Source organism: Xenopus laevis, chromosome 3L (genome assembly GCF_017654675.1).
Source record: "Xenopus laevis strain J_2021 chromosome 3L, Xenopus_laevis_v10.1, whole genome shotgun sequence".
Classification (NCBI taxonomy): domain Eukaryota; kingdom Metazoa; phylum Chordata; class Amphibia; order Anura; family Pipidae; genus Xenopus; species Xenopus laevis.
In genome coordinates this window covers 82,656,338-82,679,413 of record NC_054375.1, presented here as the reverse complement: position 1 = coordinate 82,679,413, position 23,076 = coordinate 82,656,338, and the positions used below count along the sequence as shown (strand labels likewise).

Below are 23,076 nucleotides of genomic sequence, written 5' to 3'. Positions count from 1 at the left end.
GACGGACGCGCGCCCGCGTCGACGCGCGTCCTCCATGATGACGCTGGAACGCACGCTGGAACGCACGGACGTGCGCAAACGGTAAGGGCCTGACACATGCACTTAAAGTGGATGGATTGTTTATATAGTGCAAACATACACAGCACTTTACAGTTAATGTATATAGTTATTCCAAGCCCCCAGTGGAGCTTACAATCTAAGTTCCTATCACATTCACATACAACTCTATGGTTAATTATATCAGGAATCAGTTAGCCTGCCTGTCTGTTTTTTGAGTGTTGGAGATAAATAGACACCATTACAGGAAGAACATGCAAACTCCTTACAGAAAGCACCCTGGCTGCAATTGAACCTCAGCAGTGCTAACCATTGTTGTCCTTTAAAATGTCAAGAACAAATATTTGTCATTGCATTATTCCCCTCTATAAATAGAAGAAATATGACTGTAAAAGTTAAGGGGGAACCTGGATGGTTGCAGGGTCTTCTGTATTGTTCCCCCCCCATATCCAGCCCCTTCCCGTGATTATCCAAAATGGCTTTCCATAAAAAGGGGGTGGGGGTTTGGCAGAGTTTGGGCCTGTAGAGGATACCTGGATAACGGCTGGGGGGGGGCTATATTTGTTATGCTACTGTAAAGCACAATTATGAGTTGCTACTGGGGAGGGATGTTAGGATAAGCCAACCACTCATTTGTAGCAGAGGCTTAGAACAGAAATTGTCTATAGGATGCTTGAGTAAAGTTATAATTTTTAATGGCAACTGTCCTATTTAGCCAAGACCGAATCAAGCACTATATAAAACTCGTCAGTGCCCACATTATCAGGATGATTTCAAAACAATATATAACTTCCCTTTAAATTGATTATTTTTCCTGAAATTATCCAGTTTGCAAACAATTCCTTCCTAGAAGCAGTTCAAAAAAAGAACATATACCAAAACTGTATGGAGGGATCAAATTAACCTGCCAGAATGAAGCTGTCAGCAAACCTGGGCATGTGATCACCTCTGCCCTCCTTGGAAGGAGTTTGGCAATGTTTCGACTTTGTACCCAGGAACATGTTGGATATAAGATGCTATAAAAAACAAGCATTGAGACAGTCTTCAGAAAAGTAGTGTACAAAGTGTAAAAACTGCTCATTTGCCATAAGATTGTAGTTTGGAAAAGAAAGATGTATTTACCAATTCTTTCTTTAAAAAATAAGTTTTTTTTTAATTTGGGGTGTTGACTACTGCAACTTAGGACACATATGGTAGTAGTCTTTCTGCAATAAAACTATTACTGTATAAATATTAATATAACTGGAGCAATTTTACTATGTGGTTCTAACCCAGAGTATTCCAAAACACGAGAAAAATAGAGAAAAGGAATGTTGAGGTGTCTTGGTAAATAGGCACCCCCTCCTCCCTCTCTAATGCTAACCAGTTCAGGCAAAGCTATCAATACAGTGCAGATAAGTTACAAGCGTAACACTAATTCTTCACCTTTAATTCAAACAATTAAAAACTAGTATATAAAGCATTGGGCCATGCCCACACAGCACACCAAACACAGTTTATACAGATTCACTACTCCATAACCTATGGATAGTGCTGGACTGTCGCCATAAAAACATATATTAAAAGCTAAAGCAAAAAGGTGGAAGCATAGGTGGATGGTGGGGGATGTAGCCCCTATCCGCTCCCCACTTAGACAGGCAGAATTTGGCACAGGGGAGGGGTGGTTTTCTGGCTAAAAGGTTAAAGGATACTTACTTGCATTATCCTTAACAATTTGTGCAAAACTTACATGCACATACACATCGAGCTATATTTTTTGCCTGATGTATCCCTCACCTTCCACCTTTTTGCTTTAGAAAATTGGCTTTTATTTCAGAAGACAGCAACAGCTTGTAAAATAAAGACTTTACATTGAACTTTTACTTCCCGCCGTATGCAAATTAGGCAATGCTAGTGCAACTTCGCTTGGCGCAGTAATGCTAGTGCAACTTTGCCAGTGTTCGACGCCCTGGACGCAACTTCGGATTTTAGTGAATTAGCGTTATCCTGGCGAATCTGCGCCTGGCGAAGTGTTGCGCCATGAGCAGAGCTGTTCCTGGCGAATTTTCAGAGGTTAGTGAATTTGCCCCTGTCAAATCAAATCAATAAGGTGCCACACTTACACTAGATCGCCTTTTGCAGCGTCGGGTGCACAGCTGTGTTCCTCTCTGCCCAAGGAAAAGTTCCACTGTAAAGCAATAATTCCAGCAGCACTCCGATATGTGAATCAAAGATTATTTATTCATGCCATTAGCAGAGCGACGTTTCGGGCTATTCCAGCCCTTTATCAAGCTTGATAAAGGGCTGGAATAGCCCGAAACGTCGCTCTGCTAATGGCATGAATAAATAATCTTTGATTCACATATCGGAGTGCTGCTGGAATTATTGCTTTACAGTGAATTTGCCCCTGTGTCTCTCTTAGTCAGAGGACTCAAAGATTTGCCAGACACAAAAGGCAGGTGTAGCTACACCTGCCTTTTGTGTCTGGCAAATCTTTGAGTCTTCATATTGTTGGGAGAGGTGCTGACCACTCCAGCCAGCACAAGACATTCGCAGATAGGAGAGGAATCAGGGGAAATAGGATCTTTTGGTTTGTCTCTCAGTCAGAGGTCCAGAGAGAATGACCAACCTGGGTTTAAAGGGCTACTGATTAGCCACCCGAGGCTAATCAAACCCTGCTGGTCAGCCTGTAATACTTCACTCTGCTTCAGGGGTTAAGAAATAGGAAGAGCTTCTTTGGCCTCATGAACATCTGGTGACAGAACAGAAGCAGATGCTTCCTCAGCCAAGGTACACACAAACACAGAGGGGTCTATTTATCATGCTGTGTAAAACATTGGAGAAAAACATCACTGGTGATGCTGCCCATTGCACCAATCAGCAATTAGATTTCACCAGTTACATAAAAGTTATAAAACAGAAGCAAAGATCGGATTGGTTGCTATGGAAAACATCACCGGTAATGTTTTTCTCCAATGTTTTAAACAGCATGATAAATAGGACCCTGAATGTAGTTACGGTAACATTCCCACTAGGGTTCCCACTTTTTCCCACTAATTATACTGGTTGGGGCAGGGGGCTGGTCTGCATGGGGGCAGAATGTGACATAAATTGGCAGAGCTGCACCATGAAAGGGAAGCAGTTGTGATATGAAGGGTGGAGTCATGTCCTCAAGGCTTGAATTGGGACTGTGTGGGAGCCAGGAGGGGAGAGTGAGGGGGTATTGAATGCAGGTCAGGGGTGGATAGACTAGCTATTACAAATTGACCAGTTCATTGCTGGTCCATTTGTAAAACTGGCCACAGCTTTTGGTGGTATTTTACCGGCTGGGCAACCCTACTCCCCACACTTGATGTGCCAGAGTTACATGGAGGTGCTTCTCCTGGATGGATGGCCCAATAAATAAAGAAAAGCACTGTCCAAATACTGCAATGGTGAATATATTTAGTCAGCTTTACCACTATGAGAACAACATTTTGGGGCTTTACACCTCTCTTCTTTCTGACCCAGGCGCAGTTGGGGGAAGATGTCCTTGATAGGTGCCAGCTAGTCACAGGCAGAGCATGATTTTAAAGTTTGGGAATGCTTTTTAAAGGGGACCTATCACCTATAAATCGTGGATGAAAGTGCTTACAGAGCCCACACTCAAGCTGAGGGGAAACAATGGTATATTCAAGTACTGGGACCACTGCACAGAGTAGGCACTTCATCTGAACCTACAAGCAAGCTGGGGCAGTTGCTCTTTGAGGCCTGAGAACTTTACTGAAATACTTTAAGCAATTACACACTCAGACATCTTTAAAATCAGGGATTAAGGCTAGCGTCACATATAGCATATTCTCGGCCATTGGATAAATACAGAATAATCTAGCCCTAAGGTCATAAACGTTTTTTGGTGTGCCTACACCTGGAACCATGGACTCGGCCCAGGAGCAGGCACATGGAAAGGATTTTGGCACCAAAATGCATACTTGAATATTTCTGTACCAGGAGCAGGTACACCAAAAAGGTATGTGAATCCGCTATGTGTGGCACTAGCCATAGGCTAATCGCACACAGGGATGATTCTCAGCCTGTGTTTAAGTGCAGGTCAAGAATAAGCCTATCTACAGGCATCTGTGGATATTCACTCAGTTGTGTGTCAGACAGAGCCAAAAAAATCTGCTCAGTTTGTCTGTACCTGGGCTGACACAGTGGCTCCAGGTACAGAGGCAGAAAGTTGCAGTTTTGAGCGTAGAGGCTGTTTCTTGGCCTGCACTTATACATCGGCCAAAAAACAGCATAATTTGGTGTTTGTCATAAAATCATTCCCTGATAATTAGTGCCACAGTAACTATTTGAAAAATACCTAGTTGCCATCTATCCCTAATTTCTTGGGTCAGATTTTCATTCTCTGTCCTTGTTTTTGATTTCCTGTCCTAAAAGGAAACTATTCTCATTGCAAGTTTCTAAAAAAAAAAAATATCACTTTTAACTGCTCAGGTATAAAACTCATATAAATAATATTTTTTTCATGAAAATCAAATATTTTTAGTAGTATGTGCTACTTTATTATCCCATGCTGGGGCACTTCTTTGTTATGTACATGCATGTGAATAGGGTTGCCACCATTTATGGAAAGAAACTATATGTTTATTTTTTTCCCCTATTAATAACATTGGGTTCAGCCATCATTTTTACCGGCCAGGCCGGTAAAATACTGGCCAGGTGGCAACCCTACATATGACGTATCATTATATGCTCCATTCCCCATGCCAAACCTTCTCCAGACACCATCCTCCATACCAGGCATTTATCCTGCTCTGCCTCCTCCATGTAACATGCTCCATGACAAACTTTCTCCCTGCACTGTCACCACCATCTATAATTAGGCCTGGACTGGGACTTAAAAATAGGCCTGCATTTCAAGCAGGCCTAAATTTGTGGAAGGCCACCAAGGCCCAGGCTTAGAGCAGCAGGATTTTAGGGGGTGGCATGCCGCCCAACCACATCTGCATTGGTTTGGAACCTCTGGGGCTGCTCAGGAGATAAGATAGTTTTTTAAATTTCCCATGTGCCAATTCATAATGCTCCCGACTTGATGACGAAAATTTGTGAATGTGCACGAATGAAGGAGAGGTAGGGTTGACACCTGGCCGGTAAAAATTATGGTTGATTCCAATGTTATTAATAGGGAAAAAAGATGAATATATAGGAAGGCCGGTATTTTTTTTCAGAAAAGGTGGCAACCCTAAGTGGAGGGGACAGGGGTGACGAATGGCAGTGGGCCTAGGGTGCCCACTTTGTAAATCTGGCCCTGATTTCAAGCACACAGAGGCCCAAACAGCTCTGCACCATCCTACTAAATAGTGACTATGGCATGTTACAGCAGCCCCTCTGGCATTTGCCAAAATCCATTGATTGTCAGTCTGGGCCTGATCTATATGTATCCTTTCTGTTCTTTGATGTTATTGCTGCACTGTCCATAATCCTTTAAAAGCCCACAGCCCGCAATGCCATCCTTTCTCTCTCCACTGTTCCCTACATCCAGTATTGTAGGATGGTGCAGGGAAGAGGGAGACATGGGGCGGGGGACAACACAGGAAGAAGTAAACAAATAAAATTCCAGCCCATGGGAAATAAAAATGTCTTAAGATCTACAATTTTTGTTTGTAGCTCATCTTTAGGACATGGTAGTATAAGCATAGCATAGTATTATTGCCAACATTTGAAAATACTGAAATAATTCTGGGGACAATAATAAATGCTTTGTAATAAAAGTTACAAAGCATACAACAAGTTTAATTATAAGAGTACATATAAGGGGCATTCAGAACTGCATGACTTCCAAAACTGGGTTGACATGCATGCACTCCTGTTCTGTAACTTCATTCACTATGAATGCCACAGATGGTGTGCTCACTACTCCCCTCCCTTCCCTCCCAGCATTCTTTGTCTCCCTGCAATGGAGACAAGCGTGTTGAAATACGAAGCTGAAGCTGACAGGGCAGTAACCTAAACACAGACAGCAGAAAATTAGCAGCAACTGCTGCCTGAGCTGTGTCAAGTCCTCCCTTTTAGTTATCAACCATTTGTGTATTGCACAAACATATTTGTTAGCTCAGGGGAGAAAGGTTTTGCTGTGTGAAATTATGAGACATGTAAAAAAATATATATTGGCTTTGCCTGTACACTATAAGTAGCTATTTGTTAGTTGCTGTGTTGCATTGTGGATCCTAATAAACAGAGAATATGAGGCAGAATGAAATATGGGTTTAATATTTGAATGTTCGCTATTTGAGGGTAAGGAAATCTGTGGTCTATTTGATGGTGTGGAACTACAGTTCCCACCTCCTTCTGACAGGGCAGTGCAGTTGATGCATGTGAGTTGCTCTAGAGTGGCTCTAGTTAAAGGTTGTTGTGAGGTTGTAGTTCAACAACACCTAGATGTCAGTAGGATGTTCAGTGTTCATCTCACCCCATGTGACTCTTTCACTGTTTGCATATCTGGTATCTGCTATTGGATTATAATATTCTTCCATCTGAGAGAAGCATACTGTAACAGCTACTGATTTTAAAAATAATGGGAGGGGGCATGTCCCATGGGAGGCTGTAATACACAGTAGAAGAAGGGCAAATAAACATGCTAGGAATAAAATATACCAAAGATATTGAGACACAACAAAACTGTACAATTTGAAAAAACTGCAGCCATCACAAACAGGAAAGATTTGAGACGGCTAGAAGCAGAGACACATGAGGTGGGACTTGGGCTGCTAGTGCAGAGTATTGAATGCCACTCACACTGATGACCACTTCCTGTAGGAGAAGGAAAGTACACACCCAGCTCTTATTTCTGCTTAGACACGGAGCAGCAAGTATGTCTCTGCAGCTCTGATATAATTACATTTTTAAGAGGTAAAAATGCAATTTACACCATTTTAATCCCTCTTTGAACTATACATTTAAAGGAAGGGGGCATATAAGACTAGGCAATGTGGATGATACTGTATGTCCCCGTTAAATAGAACTCTATGGGAAAAGGGCAATTTCCTATTTTGGTGCTTTCTGGATAATGAGTTTCCGGATAATGGATCCCATAGCTGAATTAGAAATGCAGCGCTCAGGGGAAAGCCTTGTGACACCCTAAATACAAAAGAAACAATACGGTTGCAGGCAAAAGAGTCAGGTCTGTTGATGTAAAGAAACATTTTTGGAAAAGGCAGAGTTTGTATTTTCAGTGTGTCAGGAATGAAATGCTTCCATCCATTAAGAGGTATCAGAACAACATGAATTTACATTGACTCTTGATGCATTCTACACTAACTTCTTTTTTCACTAGGATAAAAAGGATTTATCATGACATTTCAGTGGACAGCCGTTGCAAGTTTTCTGTATGGGGAAGTAGCTGTACTTCTAATATTCTGCATCCCATTTATTTCTCCCCTGAGGTACGATGTGTATTAAACATGACCTATGTTTCATCAGCTGTAATGCTTCAAAATGATTCTTTTGCTGCTTTTATGTTGTACAGTACAAAACATGCTTTGGAGGTGTGTGTGTGTTGTTCTGAATATTGCCCACACATAATAATAATAATAATACACTTCTCTTTACCACACTCTGTATTATGTTCTCCACAATTCCCTTGTCATCTAGAATTGCCCCTTCACTCCCATGACAGATTGTACTGCCCATATATGAAATGCCTGTACTTTCCATGTTTGGACCACTTGTTAACGTGGAGCGCTCACCTCACTGATACACACTTCTTGCAGTGTCAGGTGCTGGACTGGAGGACGAACTCCTGTCGCTGGGTCATAACAATATGTAAAAAGAAACCAACAGCAAGTGCAAAAGTGCACCAAAAATGTATTTAGGCCACATCATACAATTAGGCAATGTTTCGGGCCCACCTGGCCCTTTATCAACATGTACTTTCCATGTTTGGACCACTGTCATAGAGCAATACTGGAAGAAAATACTTCAGCAGCTTGAAGTTGCCAGTTGGTTTCTGATAATTTTGTATGTAGCAATGTCAATAGAATATCTTGAAAACCGTATCCTGCTAATAACGGCAACACAAAGAAACGTTTGAAAATGTGGCAAACTTCCTATTTTCTCCCCAATCCTCCATGTTAAAGTTACACCCAGTACATGTTGACTTAAGGCTTTTAATGTTTCCATGTTTAGCAGCCTCCCATTTGTGTTTTAGCCAACCCAGCAGTGCTAATAAATCATATCCCTTTGGGTTATTGAGAATGTGGGTTGCCTACTTGATGGGACAGTCCAGTGTGAACTGCTGGTTGCACTTTCAAAAAACCTCTTACAGCCACCTAATATCCCATAAACTAACCCAGCAATGCCTTTTCAATACTTCTATACAGTGACATTACTTCTAAGCTGAAGTAAGCTCCATGCCAACAGATGGCACACCAGTGTTACCAAAAAAGAAAGTGTTATAGTTGCCACATAGTTGCCAGTGACTGTGAATATGCTAGAAATATGCAGTGATATGCAAAATTTTGGTTGCCCTAACAATTGGTACTATAGCAACCTTAGTTACCCACCTTGGGATGGCAGAGTTGCATACTGTAACATACTTAGCTGGTATGTAATAATAACTGGTCACATTTCATTTTGCGTGTTTTATCTGTGCTTACAGTTGATAGTAAAGTGCATGTTATAGATTGCCTTGTACTTTGATCAGCATGGGCATGAACCTATGGTACAGTATCTATGGTCCACCACTTATTTTAGGTACAAGAGACAAAATATTAATATTTTTATTTGGGCAAATACATTAAGGGGTTGTTGGGAAAAAGGGGTTGTTTGCCTTTCAAACACGTTTTCTAGTTCAGTTGTTTTCAGATTAAAGGAGAACTAAACGCCACTCCTAAAGAGTCTCCATCTACTAGCCCCCATTGTCACCCTCCCCGTTTTCTCCCTGCATAGCTCATATATTAAAAAGTGTCACAGAAAATCGCACAGACCTCTCCATGCAGAGTAGTGCAGCGGAGCTCATGAGAGCCATCTTCAGATATGTTCACTAAAGGACCGCTGACACTAATCTTTTTCTTGCATGCGCAGTTGGAGACTGTTTGGTGTTTGGAAATACTGCACATGCGCCAGAAAGTTCCGTAGATAGTCGAAGGGAAGAGGATCCAAAGATACCGAAGATGGCGCCTGTGAGCTCCATTGCACTACTCTGCATAGAGAAGTCTGTGCGACTTTCTGCGACACTTTCTTAAATAGTGGGCTACGTGGGGAGGCATAGCAATGGGGGCTATTAGATGGGGACTCTCCCTTGGTATACACCATACAGTATAATTGGTGCTTCTGTTTACTTCCTTGTTCTTTTCTTGCTTATTGAAACATGACAGAAAGAGTTAGCTCAGAAACAGAAGACCAGTGTTTTGTAGGGGTCAACACATGTAGCTCAGTCTTACAGGTTTATTTTCTCTAGTCATGCTGTTCTATTATCTTAAAGGCATTATTTGATATTGCAATGCATGTAAATGTCATTGGCTCCCCATATAGTGCACTTGCCCTGGACCCCAGAGGAAGAAGTGGGGTTCTGATGGTGGTACTGCATATTGATAAATATTTATTTAGCAAACTGCTTTATATTACTATTTATTATCTCATGTTTGTTTAAGTTCACCGGATGTATAGTCTGAGATTTATAACTTTCCAATGGTGTTATTGATAACAACCCTTGAGGAAAACATTTTCTTTTACGTTGTGCTTTCAAGTTGCTTAATATGGACGTAAAAAAAGAAATGGTACAGCAGCATGTACTAGCTTCTTAATGCATACATGTAAAGAATAATGTAATGCCTTTTGTCTTATATACAGATGGAGAAAGATATTCAGATTTAAGCTGTGGAGCAAAGTGTCACCCTATTGGAACAAAGCTTTTCTTTCAATTATAGTTGTGCTGATTGTTCTGTTTCTCGGTAAGTCAAATTTTTCATGTGTTCGTAGGTTCTTGTAAGATTAATATAATACTTTGGTAGGATGGTGGCCTAGATAGTAGCAGCCTAGGCAAGACTGCAAGCTGAGTCACATATAAATACAATCCATTGTAGAAAGGAAGCAACAATAACTGCTCATTGTTTTGATATAAGCCTTAAGAGTGCTGATTCCCCTTTCTGTACTGGGTTCCATATGGTGATTCAGGCGGGACACAGATTTATAAAACTGTTACTAGCTACATTTCAAAAAAAAATTATAAAAAGTTTTTCTTAACTGTTATTAAAATGGTTATGCCATATACAAAAGTGTATGTAGCTCTTGAGCAGATCAGGAGCCAAAAAAAATCCCCTGCAGAGCCACATTTGACCTTTTTGTCTTAATTTGGAAATCTCAATAGACAACGACCTTGTTCCACATGCTGTAATTTTATTTGTTAATTCCTGCTGGGCAGGGTGCAGTATTTTTGTTAGAACTTGAATTGGTTGTATAACTAGATCATTGGTAGAAAGGACTTAGGTGCCCACGTGCAATATACTATACTAAAATTAGTTATTTTATGGAAACAAGCTATTGTAGCTGCAGTTATGGATTGTGATGCTGAACCCTGGTAACATACCTGTTTATGCGAGTTATTAGGGAGGTCATCCAGCCCTGAGGTCTATTTAGGCAATATAGTAGTGACGTTTCCTATGCTATAATAACCAAGGAGTGGCTGATGCTCCCATGCCCCAGATGATTTTGCTCAAAATCTTTGCAAGTTCCTGGGTATGTATCAATATTATGTTATATAAAGCCACTGATTTTTACAGTGTTTAACAAAACAGTAAACACTAAGAAACGGCCGAGTCACTGTCATTATCCTTTTGTTTTTCCTTTATACTGAACTTTTCTTTATATTTGCTCTTTGTTTTTCTGTAACCATAACTCTTTCCTTTCCTGCTGCTTCCATTTTACCTGTTGCTTCCCCAATTTTTATCTCATAGCATACCTATTCTGTTTCTTGTTTCTTTTCTCTTTTACCCTTCTTTGATAACTTTTTTGTTGTGTACTGTACATCGGTACTGATTCCATAATGCTGTTACCACTACCATTATTTTTGTGGAAAATTAAATTTGACAGAAAATTAAGAGCTAGGAAAAAAATATGCTGCCACAGAAGAGTCCAGAGTAAGTTTTACTAAGAGAATCTTTACATTAAAAGCTATGCAAATTGTAAGACACCCACTTCACAGACTGCATGGTTCTATAATAGAAAAAATAGACATTTGAAATAGGGGAAAACACAGAAAAATATTTGGTCTGGGAAAGGAGACTGTAGCTTCAAATGGCTGCTGAATGCAATGAAGTATGGGAGAGACAGAACATACAGAGCATACATTTTCAAATCATCTGGATTTACCTTCCCCTTTGAGAACAGCCAACATCAGCTTGACTGTATTTTGAAGATGGTGACTGAGATGATTGCAGGGGCACCCTTAGCATTGTGATTCTTCCTGAGACAGGTTCAGCTTGCATTTAAGTAGTTGTCATATAGAACCAGTTTTTTTTAAGAATTTACTGTGCCACACTGGTATTTGTCCACATCTATTCAGTAATATTTATGACAACTGTTAGAATTGCTCTTACATTTAATCTTTATTAAGACTTACAGATTACTATTTTACAGATGCCGCAAGAGAAGTGAGGAAGTATTCTGCAAGTCAGCTGACAGATAAAAATGCAAAGCTGTATCCTAGTTCCTATGATCACATCCACATGAAACTTTTCAGATCTCAAAGGAATCTTTACATCTCAGGATTCTCTTTATTTTTTTGGCTGTAAGTATACCTTCATTTACCCCTCATGGTTTATATATAGGCTCTGCATTGTGGTATTGTGAACACATAAACTTTGCAGGGTTGGAGCTAGGTACTAGATACATTGTTTTTTGTGTGCTCAGTCTTATGCCCAATCCCTTCCTCCGTTTCTCCATGTTCATTTCCATAATTGTTTAAGTCTATTTTACTAATAGTTACAGTAACAAAGTAATCCAATAGGTTGGTTATTTCTCTACAAATTGGGTTGAAAAAATACAAAACTCCAAAAAGTTAAACCCCTCTAAATGAACCCCAGTACACATAGATATATATACACATATACACATATACACACACGCACCAGTATCTACTAACTAACTGTAGATCTTAAGATCGCTATATCCTTGGATATTATGCTTTTTCAAGAAATCATCCAAGTCATTCTTAAAGCCATTTATGGAATCTGCCATCACAACATCACCCAGCAGTGCATTCTACAACCTCACTGCCCTCACCATCACCATCAGCGGTGTATTTCACATCCTCATTGCCTCACTGTGAAGAACAACTATGCTGCTTTAACGGAAAGTTTGGTTCCTCTAGTTTAAAGTTTTGGCCTCTGGTGTGTTGATCTTTTTTATGGGAATAAAGATCATATGCTATATATCCTTTAATGTACTTAAAGAGCAAGTACCTTTTCTACAGAGAAAACAACCCCAACCTTGTCTACCCTCATAGTTTAAATCTTGTACATCTCTGCACTCTCTGGAGCCCAAAACTGCAGTGCATACTCAAGGTGAGGCATTTCCAGGAATCTATAAAGAGGCAAATTTATATTTCCATTCCTCTTCTTTATGTAATACATTGCCTTAGTACTGAATGATACTGCTTAGAATTACACAGCTTGTTATCCCCAGATCTTTCTTGATTAATGATGTTTATATAAAATCAGACTTTTAAAAAATCACGAATTTTTCGCAATTTATTAAAACCCAAGGATGGAGAAGTCTTTATCTAAAAATCCGGCATCTCAGACCTGTCAAGGTTGCATATAAGTCAATGGGAGAAGTCCCAATGATTTTTTGATGTGCGCTGGGTTTCGGGCAATACCCCAAAGTTTTCGGGTGAAAATTACGGAAAAATAATAATAAGTAAGTGTTAAAAACCCGAGCGGATTTGATCGGCGTTTGTAGCAGAAAATATTGAGATAAATTCAGACTTTGATAAATAACCCGCGTTGTGTATAAATCACATTTATGTTATTTCTACCAAAGTGCAAAGTAGTGTACCTTGCTCTTATCAACATTTAATCTCATTTGCCATTTTACTGCCCAGTCTTCCAATTTAGTCAAATTTCTCTGCAAAGTAACAGCATTCTGCATGGAGATAATATTTTCAATGCCCACCTCAAGGTTATTACTAAACAAATTAACAGACTTTTTGCCCTTCCCAGTCTTCAATTCTTTTCCAATACTCAAAATTGTTGTCCTGCCTTCCTTATTGTCCTTATTTTTACCATGACACAGTTCTTCTGTGCTTACAAATACAGGCTTGTGAAATCAAAAATAAAGTATTATTGAAAATGAGCAGCTTGGTATGGCATGACATTGCTTCAAAATCTAGTGCAAACCTTCCCAGGAATGTAGTCTGTTACTGCTGCAATAGGGAGAACTGAATGCATATTAAAGGATTAGTATTGCCCCTTATTTAATATGAGCTGAGTTAATAGGACTTGTGTTAAAAATAAGTTTGAATTGTTTCAGTCGTGAAAAATCTAGGTTTTGTTATTTCATAAGCAAAATATGGCAAATTGGAAACTACTCCTTGTGTGGTTCTTGCAAGAAATAAGGGAAGCCGCTGACTGCAGAGGAGAGAGCACACAGCATCCACTTAGCGGTAAATCCCACTTAGCCGTTCTGGCCACTGCAACAAACGATCAGCTTCAAACCATAGTAATGGGGATTGTTGGACCAGAAAAAACATCCACAGTGGAACTGGACATCGTAAAAATAAAAGTAACTTTATTTATCCATATTTTATCCAAATGATGAATACAAGCGGGCAGGGAAACACAGCTTGACATGTTTCGTGACTACTATGTCACTTCATCAGAAGAATTATGTGGTTCTTGTAAGGTAGATGGATTACCAGTGGACAAATAATTCTCTTACATGATGAACTTATAATATAATTATCTGTGGAAATCCGTTGGTACCACAAGATGCTGTGAAGTTGGTTAGTGCATTGAGCCATTTCTGTGAGAGCTTCTCTCTGAACTTGCTTGTTTGAACATGGACAAGTCTGCTGAAATAAATGAATAACACTGACAACCAGGACGTGTGTTCTATGAATGTCCAAATAGTTTAACTGCAGTCTAACCCACTGAGTGTGGAAGGTAGACTATTCACAAAAAGTAATCTCTGCGGAGTGAAATTCTGCAGCAAGCAGGAGATAAATAATTTAAAAAATGCACTTTTCTGTCTTTCTTTTACAGTGTGTTACGTAGGCTGGTTTCCCTAATTATGCAACTGGCATCAGAGATTGAAGGTAACACTGCTATTCAAACCCAAGTAGAAAATGCCAATGAAACTGCCAAAAAATACATGGAAGATAATGAGCAATTGAAAAAGGTATGTCTTGAGGAGGAAAATGGTATGAGATGAAAATAAAATAAATAATTTAAACCTCTGGCTCCTGAATGCCCAGCATAGCAACTTGTGTGTTGTTGTCTTTAAGATTTTAACATAAATCAATTTCACATTTAAAATATATAAATTTTAGTACTAATAAAAATGTAAAAAAAAAATTTGTAGCCTAAGATTTATTATTATGTAAAATAACAGAATTGGTCAGGGTCTAAATTATTTAGTTATCAAAAAGATAAAACCAATATCATATTATATAAGAATCATTTTGTGGGTATTAAAGTGAATATCCACAATTGAAGTGAAAGCTGGACATACAAGCCACTAGAGTTGGATACTTACATGTATGACAATTTCTTTCCTATATGGAGCATAAATCTTATTTTCCCTTGAGTTATCTGGATACTGGATCTGATCCATTGATATATATATATATATATATATCTATCTATCTATCTATCTATCTATCTATCTATCTATCTATCTATCTATCTATCTCAATATGTGCTCTATGCATGTTATACTTTGAGTGGGGTAACAGGTACACATGCCCCTCAATTCTATCCTCTTCTAAATGGTATTACTGGAAAGTTCTTGGTCTGCTTGTAAAGTAGGAGAACAGAAAGCTGGAAAACAGGTTAATGGATAATAGGTCCAATACCTATTTGCTAATAAATCAATATGCATAGGCACTATTACACCTTATATAACAACTCTTCTACTACTCTTTGTGTACTATTAAAGACCTAATTTAAATCTGCCTATTGTTTCATATATAGACAATAAATAGAGCTAAGATGGATGAAGGCAAGTGGGCACTGAAAGCAGATAATGAGAAATTAAAGACTGAAGTTGAACACCTTAAAGTAGAGGTACAAAGAATGACAGACGGTAAGGACTCTATTATGACTGTAAATCTTTCTTTTAAAGTGCACAAAAAAACCCCCACAAAGAATCAGACTAGTGCACAGAGTGTAGCTAACAGTTTCACAGGCTGGCAATATGCTGCCCCTGAAAGTTGCCACCTACAGCAAAGTTCACCCCTGAGTTTGCCATAATTCAATGATTATTTGTATTGATATAATTAAAAAAAATAGTTTTTTTAAAATATGCATTTCAAAAGGAGTCATCAAGACCAACATAGTAAGTGCAAGAGCACATTGTGTTCATTCAGGCAGCACTTCTCCTTCAGTGAGGTGTAGAACACACAATGTCAGGGGGAGCAGACCAGCCCTTAACACAAGTTAGGGAAAGGGGTGGGATGCAGAACTGTATTTCTCAGGGGAGCTGCAGGCCAGAAATCGAGTACAGAGATCTAGGGCAATTGAGGACCAATAAAAGCCAGTGTGCAAAGTGCAAAAAATGGCCTACGGCTGTTTCTTGCACCTTGTATACTGCCTTCAATTTTGTAAATGACCCCTAATATGTACCTCCAGCCTACTTACTTAAAAAGTATGCTCCATGAATACAGACTGTGTGGAAAACATGATCTGTCTATTGCTATAATTACAAACAAACTACATATGCCCTAAAATACTTCACTAGTAGGTAGGCTGAAAGCATTTTGCCATTTTGAACTGAATGGCGTCATATGCTTAGAAAAAAAAGTTTTCTACTTTTGTAGAACTCACTGATTTTGGCAAGTGTTTTGGTACTTAGGGTTGAGAGAGGAATACAATTCTAGGTATGCAGATTCACCCTTGACTTGGATGGATTCTGTTCTCAAGCTATAGCCTAGGTCACTAGTACCCTGGTCTTGAGGACAGAGCCACTTATTTGGCAGAAAGAGCAGTTCTATTTTTTCTTGGCTGTGAAAAGATATCTCTACGCTCTCCCCCTAGTAACTCCTTTCAGAACTAATACGTCCAAGTAAATCTATAAAAACCGTGTGATTTCTTTGTTCTGGGTTCTGACAGCTCAGAATCCATCCAGTTCATGTCAGATAAACTTTGTCTTTAACCTCAAGTACTCTACGTTAATTGAATTTCCCTGACAGTTCGTATATCAACTTCTCCTTGTGTGTTAGATGGGTTGCTTTCATTCATTGGGGTGCATTTTCATTAATTCATTTCATTTGGAGTCAAACAGTCAATAGGGTTTTGTCCACAAATTTTCAGTGATAGACGAAATGACACGTGTGGTAACAGCTATTGTAACCATTCAAAGACTTTTTGTTGTGCGTAAGTTGTTAGTTTACCAAATAACAAGTAACATTTTTGCTAGTCAATGTATAACTGTAAATTTGTGGGCATGTGGTCAAAACACACAAGAAACCAGTTAAACTGTAGAAAGTAAAATTGTATAGTAAAGTAAAAACAAGCCAGGGTCATGTGACATCAATATTACTGTAATGTAAGTGTTTTGTCAGAAAGTGTTTCATTTTTTCTCTCAAAAGTAAATATTTGAGGTAACAGCTGAGCAAATGCCACTCTGTTGCCTAAACAGTTTCAGTATAAACATTAACAGATTCATGGAAAGTAACTTATGGTGTAGCTCAAGTTCAATTTCAGCTTTTCCCTAAAAACGATTCCTATGCGGAGCTGCTGTCAAAAACTGAACTACGGATTCTGTTTTGGGATGCTGATTCCCATAGAAGGTTATGGGCAATGTTAAAATTCATAAACCAAAAAAAAAAAAAAAAAGGTATTTAATCAATATGTCAGTAAAACAATTAATCATTGCAGTAATATATACTATTGATCTTAAAGTATCAATCATAATTCATTGATTATTATTATTAAATAAGCCCCTAAATTACCATGATACACCTGAGTAAAGTAAATTGTTCTAGCACATGCATGGCAATATACATCCTTTTACAGCATAAGTGATATCATTTGGGTAGCCCTGTCGGAGTGCCCCATACAGGGGCAGATAAGATGTTGTGGTGATTTGTGGGAAACTTGAATTATTGCAAAGGTTTGTGGCAGAGTAAAATCCGTTATGGGTAATTTAGAAGTATGCCTGACTCATATACATACATAAAAACGCTTGTATATGCCACACATGTTTTTACACTGTGTAAGAATTTTGTAATAATGTGGCATAAGCACACCACATGTGACATGTTAACTCCATTTGATTACTCCTTCTAGGCTCAACTTATTGCTTTTTCCAGTGTGTATCTTAATATCCCATAGTTTTTTCTTGGCATCTTCCACAAATGCATTGTATTGGTCTTAAAATCTTTCTCTGACTTTCTTTTTGAACCATGGCTTATAATTATGATCTATTTTTATCTTCTTAAGGGAAGCATAGATTTAGGAGAACCAGATTTGTTCACCCACTGTGTCTGCATGTTTGATGATGTCTTCAGTGGAGTTTTTGAACAGCAGCCACTATGTTGATCCAAATCAGTTTTAGTTGAGATATTGTCTCTTTAGTGTATTTTATTCTTTTGATCTGCAATTTGGCTTATTTCAGGGTCTTTTTATTATGTTCCATAGAAGAATTGCAGAGTGGTCTGATTTATCAAGACTGGGTTTAAACATATTTGTAAGTGCTGTGTAGTATTGATCCAGCCTCAGTGGCATAACAACTTGGTGCCCCAGCAAAAAAAAATCTTCAGAGAGGGCTGGTGCTCATTGCAAACAATACCACGCACCCCACATGCCAGTGTGCCTCACTTGCTCTCACTTTGATCAGCCAGGGAGGTGGGAATCTCTACAGTTATAGAAAAACCTTTCCTGCGATCTGGGGCCCCTTGCCCTGGTCCCCCATGCCACCTTGGGGTCTGCTTCCTCTATAGTTATCCCACTGTCCAGCATCTTCTTATTCATATCTAGTAAGTGACCAGATGTTCTTCTTGAAGTCCAGAATAGGTTTACAGTTGTTGGAGTCACTGGCCACCATGTACTCTTGAATCTGTTTTCTGTAGTTTGGGATGCTCATTGTAAAGATGCACAGTCTGTCTTCTGCTGATTCCTTTGTGGAATGTATACTGCAGTAATAATAAATTATATTATCTATCTCTCAAGATCCCAAGAACTCCAACTCACATAGTTTAACTGTTCCATCAGTTTACCAGTTTAGTTACACGTCCCTCTTTCTAGCTCAGTCCACGCCAGTCCTCCAGTTCTAATATTGGTTCCTCTATCTAGAGTGATGGCGGTGTCAGCCTGCAGCTGTATTTGAGGAAACAAAGAACACCTATGAGTAAAAAAAAAGCACCCGTAATGATGAACCTAGACACAGGGCTGGATTTACATAGCAGGCACCCCTAGGCTCTCTGCTCTTCATTACCCCATCTCCTCCCTTCCTTTGTGCACATGCGCAAATTCTCAGCATTGGTACTAGGGATTGGTGCACAGGAAATTTTATAAACTATTGTATCTCCTGCTAACCCCAGTGCTTACTAACTAATGCGGGTGTGGTTGTCCCCAAAAAATTGTGCCACCCTAGGCCCTCTGCAGTAAGCTTATACATTGCCCTACATTGTTAAGAAATCCAAGTGTTCTTAATAAAAAAAACAGTCATGTTGCCAATTTCTTCCAAACATGGAGGCTTCTTCCCCATCTGTATTGTAAGAAATAGATATTCTTAGTTGCTCAGGCCAGAAACTCTCCAAATCAAGTTGACCAAAACCCTCCTTTCATTTTCCATTCATTATGCCATGTAGTGAGCAGATAAATGATGTTTGCTGGTAGCTTTTTTGTCTGTTAAAAAAGAAGAAATTCTAGCATTCAATTTGAAAAAAAAGGACATATCATAACTATATTTTAAAATATAGATGCAGTTTTTCAGCATGTGTTTTTTTTTTTTATCCATTCTAATATGATTGGGGTTAAAGTAATGTCCCTTGTCACTTGCAGCCCTCTCCAAATCTCAAAAAGATGCAAGTGCCCTGAAAAAACAGTGTGACGGACTTACTAGAGAATATGATCATCTTCTAAGAGAGCATGACAAGCTACAGGTACGTATGATTTCCATGTAGCACATGTACTATAATGTACATAGGTACATATTTCCAGCTGCTCCTTTATAGTTCCAATAATGGGGACATTATTGTTTCTGAAATATCATACCTGAAACAATGGCACATTCTCTATACAGATATAATATAAATGCAACAATAGGTGCTTTGCATTAAATGTTGCATGTCCTATACTGATATTATTATTCATGGATAGATGACAATAGGTGGAAACTTTATTGTTTTCAGTAGCTTTTGCTTTGACTTGCGGGTCAGGCTATTCTCACTAAAAAAATGCTGCCTTGTTTTTAAGACACCTGCAGAAAGCCTGACCCACTATCGCACCCAGCAGATGCCTTCAAAAACCATTGAAATTCTGGATGTTTTGTCCGGCTGTAGAGCTATAACATCCAGAATTTTACTGCATGCAATTAGTAATTTAGCATATGAAGATGATGAATTATTACTGAACCTGCAATTGATGTTCTTGTTCACAAATGTGATATCTGCCAACCTTTTGTGTATAATTAATTGAACTTTGTGTTTTCTTTTAGAATGCAACAGATGGAATACAAAATAAGAAGGAAGAGTAATTAATGTAATGAATATATAGCCCTGAGAATGGATGAGAATGGACGAGTACCACACTGCTGTCAAAGTCCTGCTAGTTGGGCACTAAAGACTTTTTTCGTACTTAGTGTTAATAAAGGTAGATAAACATGTTTGCCTTCATGCTACTGGCAGCCTAAGGGCAATGACACATGGGCAATTTGCAGCATTTTTGATAACAAGAACACTCCAAACTGCCACCTGTGTCATTACCCTAATTAGCAACCCTTAATAACATATTTTATTTCTAAATCTAAATACAGATTATCAGGCTGAAATAACAAAGGGATATTTTGTGTGTGTTTTTTTGTTTCTGGTGAAGTGTGGTACAGTTCAGTTTTTTTTCTAAAAATCAATTTGTCTCTTCTTTTCTGCTATTTAGAACTAGAAATGTTGGACATTCTTTGCTGAAAATTAGTGTATGGAACAGCACCATTGTTGCCTTTGTAAATGTACCTGTATGTTGATTTTTGTATAAGCAGTGTGAAATACATGTTGATTGCTATTTTCACCTATGTTTTGAATATAATGCCTGGATACCATACAGTTTGTCCAGTAAATCTTTGATAAATTTGACTGCACACGTAATAGTCAAGATTGAAATGTGATCTTGTCTTGAAAGTTGGCAGAAGACAGAAGACCCCAGGAATTAAAGCTGGTTAAATATTATATAAATGTGCCGAAGCAGTAATCAGCCAAAATGTTTTTTTTTTACCTGCTTTGGACATTGCTCACATTTTTACAAAAGGTTATTGATTTGGTCATTTTGACCCAATATTTGGAGGCATGGTTTCCATATTTGCAGATTTGGTTGATAGTCTTTGAATGTATGTTTCATTTTAGTTAATATAAAAAGCCCATTTGTTTGATTAATATGCCATTATATAAATCAGTATAAAACCCACACAGAAGCAGAGAGTATGATTTATAACTTAAATGTAGAAGCAATATGTTCTTGTGCAGTTAAAATAATGAAAACATTTATTATTTTAAATTATTTGGTTTTGTAAGTTACTGCAATTGTGTAGTTTTGTACTCCCATTTGTAGAGGATAATCACACACAGGATGCTGATCCAAAAACAGAGTCACAAGGCACCTTAAACCCATTGACTTGTATGGTATATGTGTATATGTGTACTTGCCATCAGGGAGGGGCAAATGGGACTTCTTTTAGGGACCCAGTCTCAGTGGGGGAATGGAGGGGGAAGAAACTAAAATAGTTATTTTTTTGGGGACACCAATCTATGTAGTTGTAGGGTCAATCTATGTAGTTTGCTGTCCAGGACAATCATTAAAATTACATCTGTATTGATTTGTAAAGGATTGATAATTGTGATAATTCCAGTGATCATTGGACATGGATTGGATAAAACAATTGTTAGTAGATCTTCCCAAAACTGTTTACAAGTAAGTTAAATGAGCGATGGCTATGAGGAATTTTCAATTTACGTTTACCAAAAAGTTGTCTATATTGAAGACCAACAATTGCATTTTTTTGGGGTTCTTTATTAATGTATTTATTTCAGTGCTACCTCTCTCCAGCATAGAATTTAACCTGTTATCTGGTTAGCAGAAATAAGGTCTGATTACAGCATGTAGAATCAAATACATTTGATGGGTTGCTGTTTGTTACTACACTGGTGCAAATTAACCTGAGCTGAATTTGTGATGTGAATTTTGTTCTATTTTCTTTTTGTACAGACCCTGTGCTTGCTACCATAGCCATTTAAATGGCAAACTTGATAAATCTGTAGCAATATATTTTAATCGGAACTCTAATTATTGCCAAATATTGTATTTGGAACATGAGATAAATAAGAAATATGTTTTATATCTATGGGGTTTCAGAGTTTACATTTCATGTAAAATTATATTTCCTGGTCAATGGGTGCAGTAGTGCAGCTTGCCATGTTTTTTTTTCTCCTTACCCCATAACAGAGCAGAAAGAAATTGTATCATGTCACTTATTATATAAAAACTGTTTGAGTCAAAATAATGTAAATGTCAATCTTACAAGAATCTGCCGACTGGTGCCAAAACAATAATATTGTATGAAGCAACAAATTTTACCAGTTCAGTCACATTCACAGACTGAATATTTGAAAAAAAATGTGAATTATCTAACAGCAATGTATATTTTCACTTTTTAATCCATTTTCATAATTGAAAGATCTAAGAATACATTTGATATATATATCTGCAATATAGCTATTTATCCATCACACACTGGTCATGAGTTGGCAAAAGTATAAATTCATGTTAACATTGAAAACACCATTTATCTTTTGAAGGAAAATAAACAGTAATCCAAATAATATATTTTTTAATATGATAGGATTGGGGAACACACTGTAGAGGAGTGGCTGTTCATTCTGTGCAGTATGTGCAGATAGTGATTGTGACCTTTAAGGCTGCTAGACGGTTGTCCAGTCAGGGGCTTATTGGACTCCATATATATATGGATAACTATCCATCTTCACAGTGCACCTATGCTTTCCTTCTGCAACAGACATGGATCATGGATTAAAATGTTTCCTGTAAAAAAATGAATAATGCCAACAATTCTGTATAAAAATCAATAAAGTTTATTGTGCTACCAAGTGAAATGAAATTATGAATTGATATAATTATTGATCTACATGTATATACAATATACGTACATTTGTTATTGCGTTGTCATACTCCGTTTTAATATGTCAATATGTTCTTACAAATTTATTTAAAGCCTGGATACCCCCGTGGCATTGGTTGGAAAGGTTCAGATTTGAATATACAGGTACAGTTTTGAATGTATAGGTAAAATTCATATTAGCATATGAAGGAAGACTTCAAGCCCAGAAGAATCACATTTGGAAAATATACAACTAGCTTGTAGGAGATGGGGCTGGAGCATGGCCTTCAATCAAGTTAATTGTATGTCAATATGATTTTAGCAGGCACATTTCATATGTCTGTAAATATGTTTGTCAGAACTGCAATATTTCCTGCACTTGGCTGTCGTACCATAGTAACAGTGGTGCAGGACCAACTTGTAGAACAGATCAGTGTGGTTCTGGTGCATGTAGCAATCAGCTATGCACAGGTAGCTGATTGCTACGTGCACCGGAACCGCACTGGTCGG

The 23,076-nt window shown here is 38.3% G+C and overlaps 1 protein-coding gene across 1 annotated transcript; it reads left to right on the top strand.

Moving 5' to 3' along the window:
• Nucleotides 1-6,853: 6,853 nt before the first annotated feature.
• On the top strand, nucleotides 6,854-22,561 carry bcap29.L (B cell receptor-associated protein 29 L homeolog). Its single transcript, NM_001093099.1, has 8 exons — nucleotides 6,854-6,933; nucleotides 7,358-7,466; nucleotides 9,874-9,974; nucleotides 11,659-11,809; nucleotides 14,283-14,418; nucleotides 15,213-15,324; nucleotides 19,245-19,345; nucleotides 19,900-22,561. The coding sequence occupies exons 2-8, from the start codon at nucleotides 7,375-7,377 to the stop codon at nucleotides 19,936-19,938; spliced, it is 732 nt and encodes a 243-aa protein (NP_001086568.1). The 5' UTR covers nucleotides 6,854-6,933; nucleotides 7,358-7,374; the 3' UTR covers nucleotides 19,939-22,561.
• Nucleotides 22,562-23,076: the final 515 nt, after the last annotated feature.

What these genes read in the sequence shown, in the direction of transcription:
- bcap29.L (NM_001093099.1), top strand. Translation starts at nt 7,375, where the DNA reads ATGACATTTCAGTGGACAGCCGTTGCAAGTTTTCTGTATGGGGAAGTA. An exon ending in CCATTTATTTCTCCCCTGAG is followed by an intron (nt 7,467 to 9,873) that starts GTACGATGTGTA and finishes TCTTATATACAG; the next exon opens with ATGGAGAAAGATATTCAGAT. An exon ending in TTCTCTTTATTTTTTTGGCT is followed by an intron (nt 11,810 to 14,282) that starts GTAAGTATACCT and finishes TTTCTTTTACAG; the next exon opens with TGTGTTACGTAGGCTGGTTT.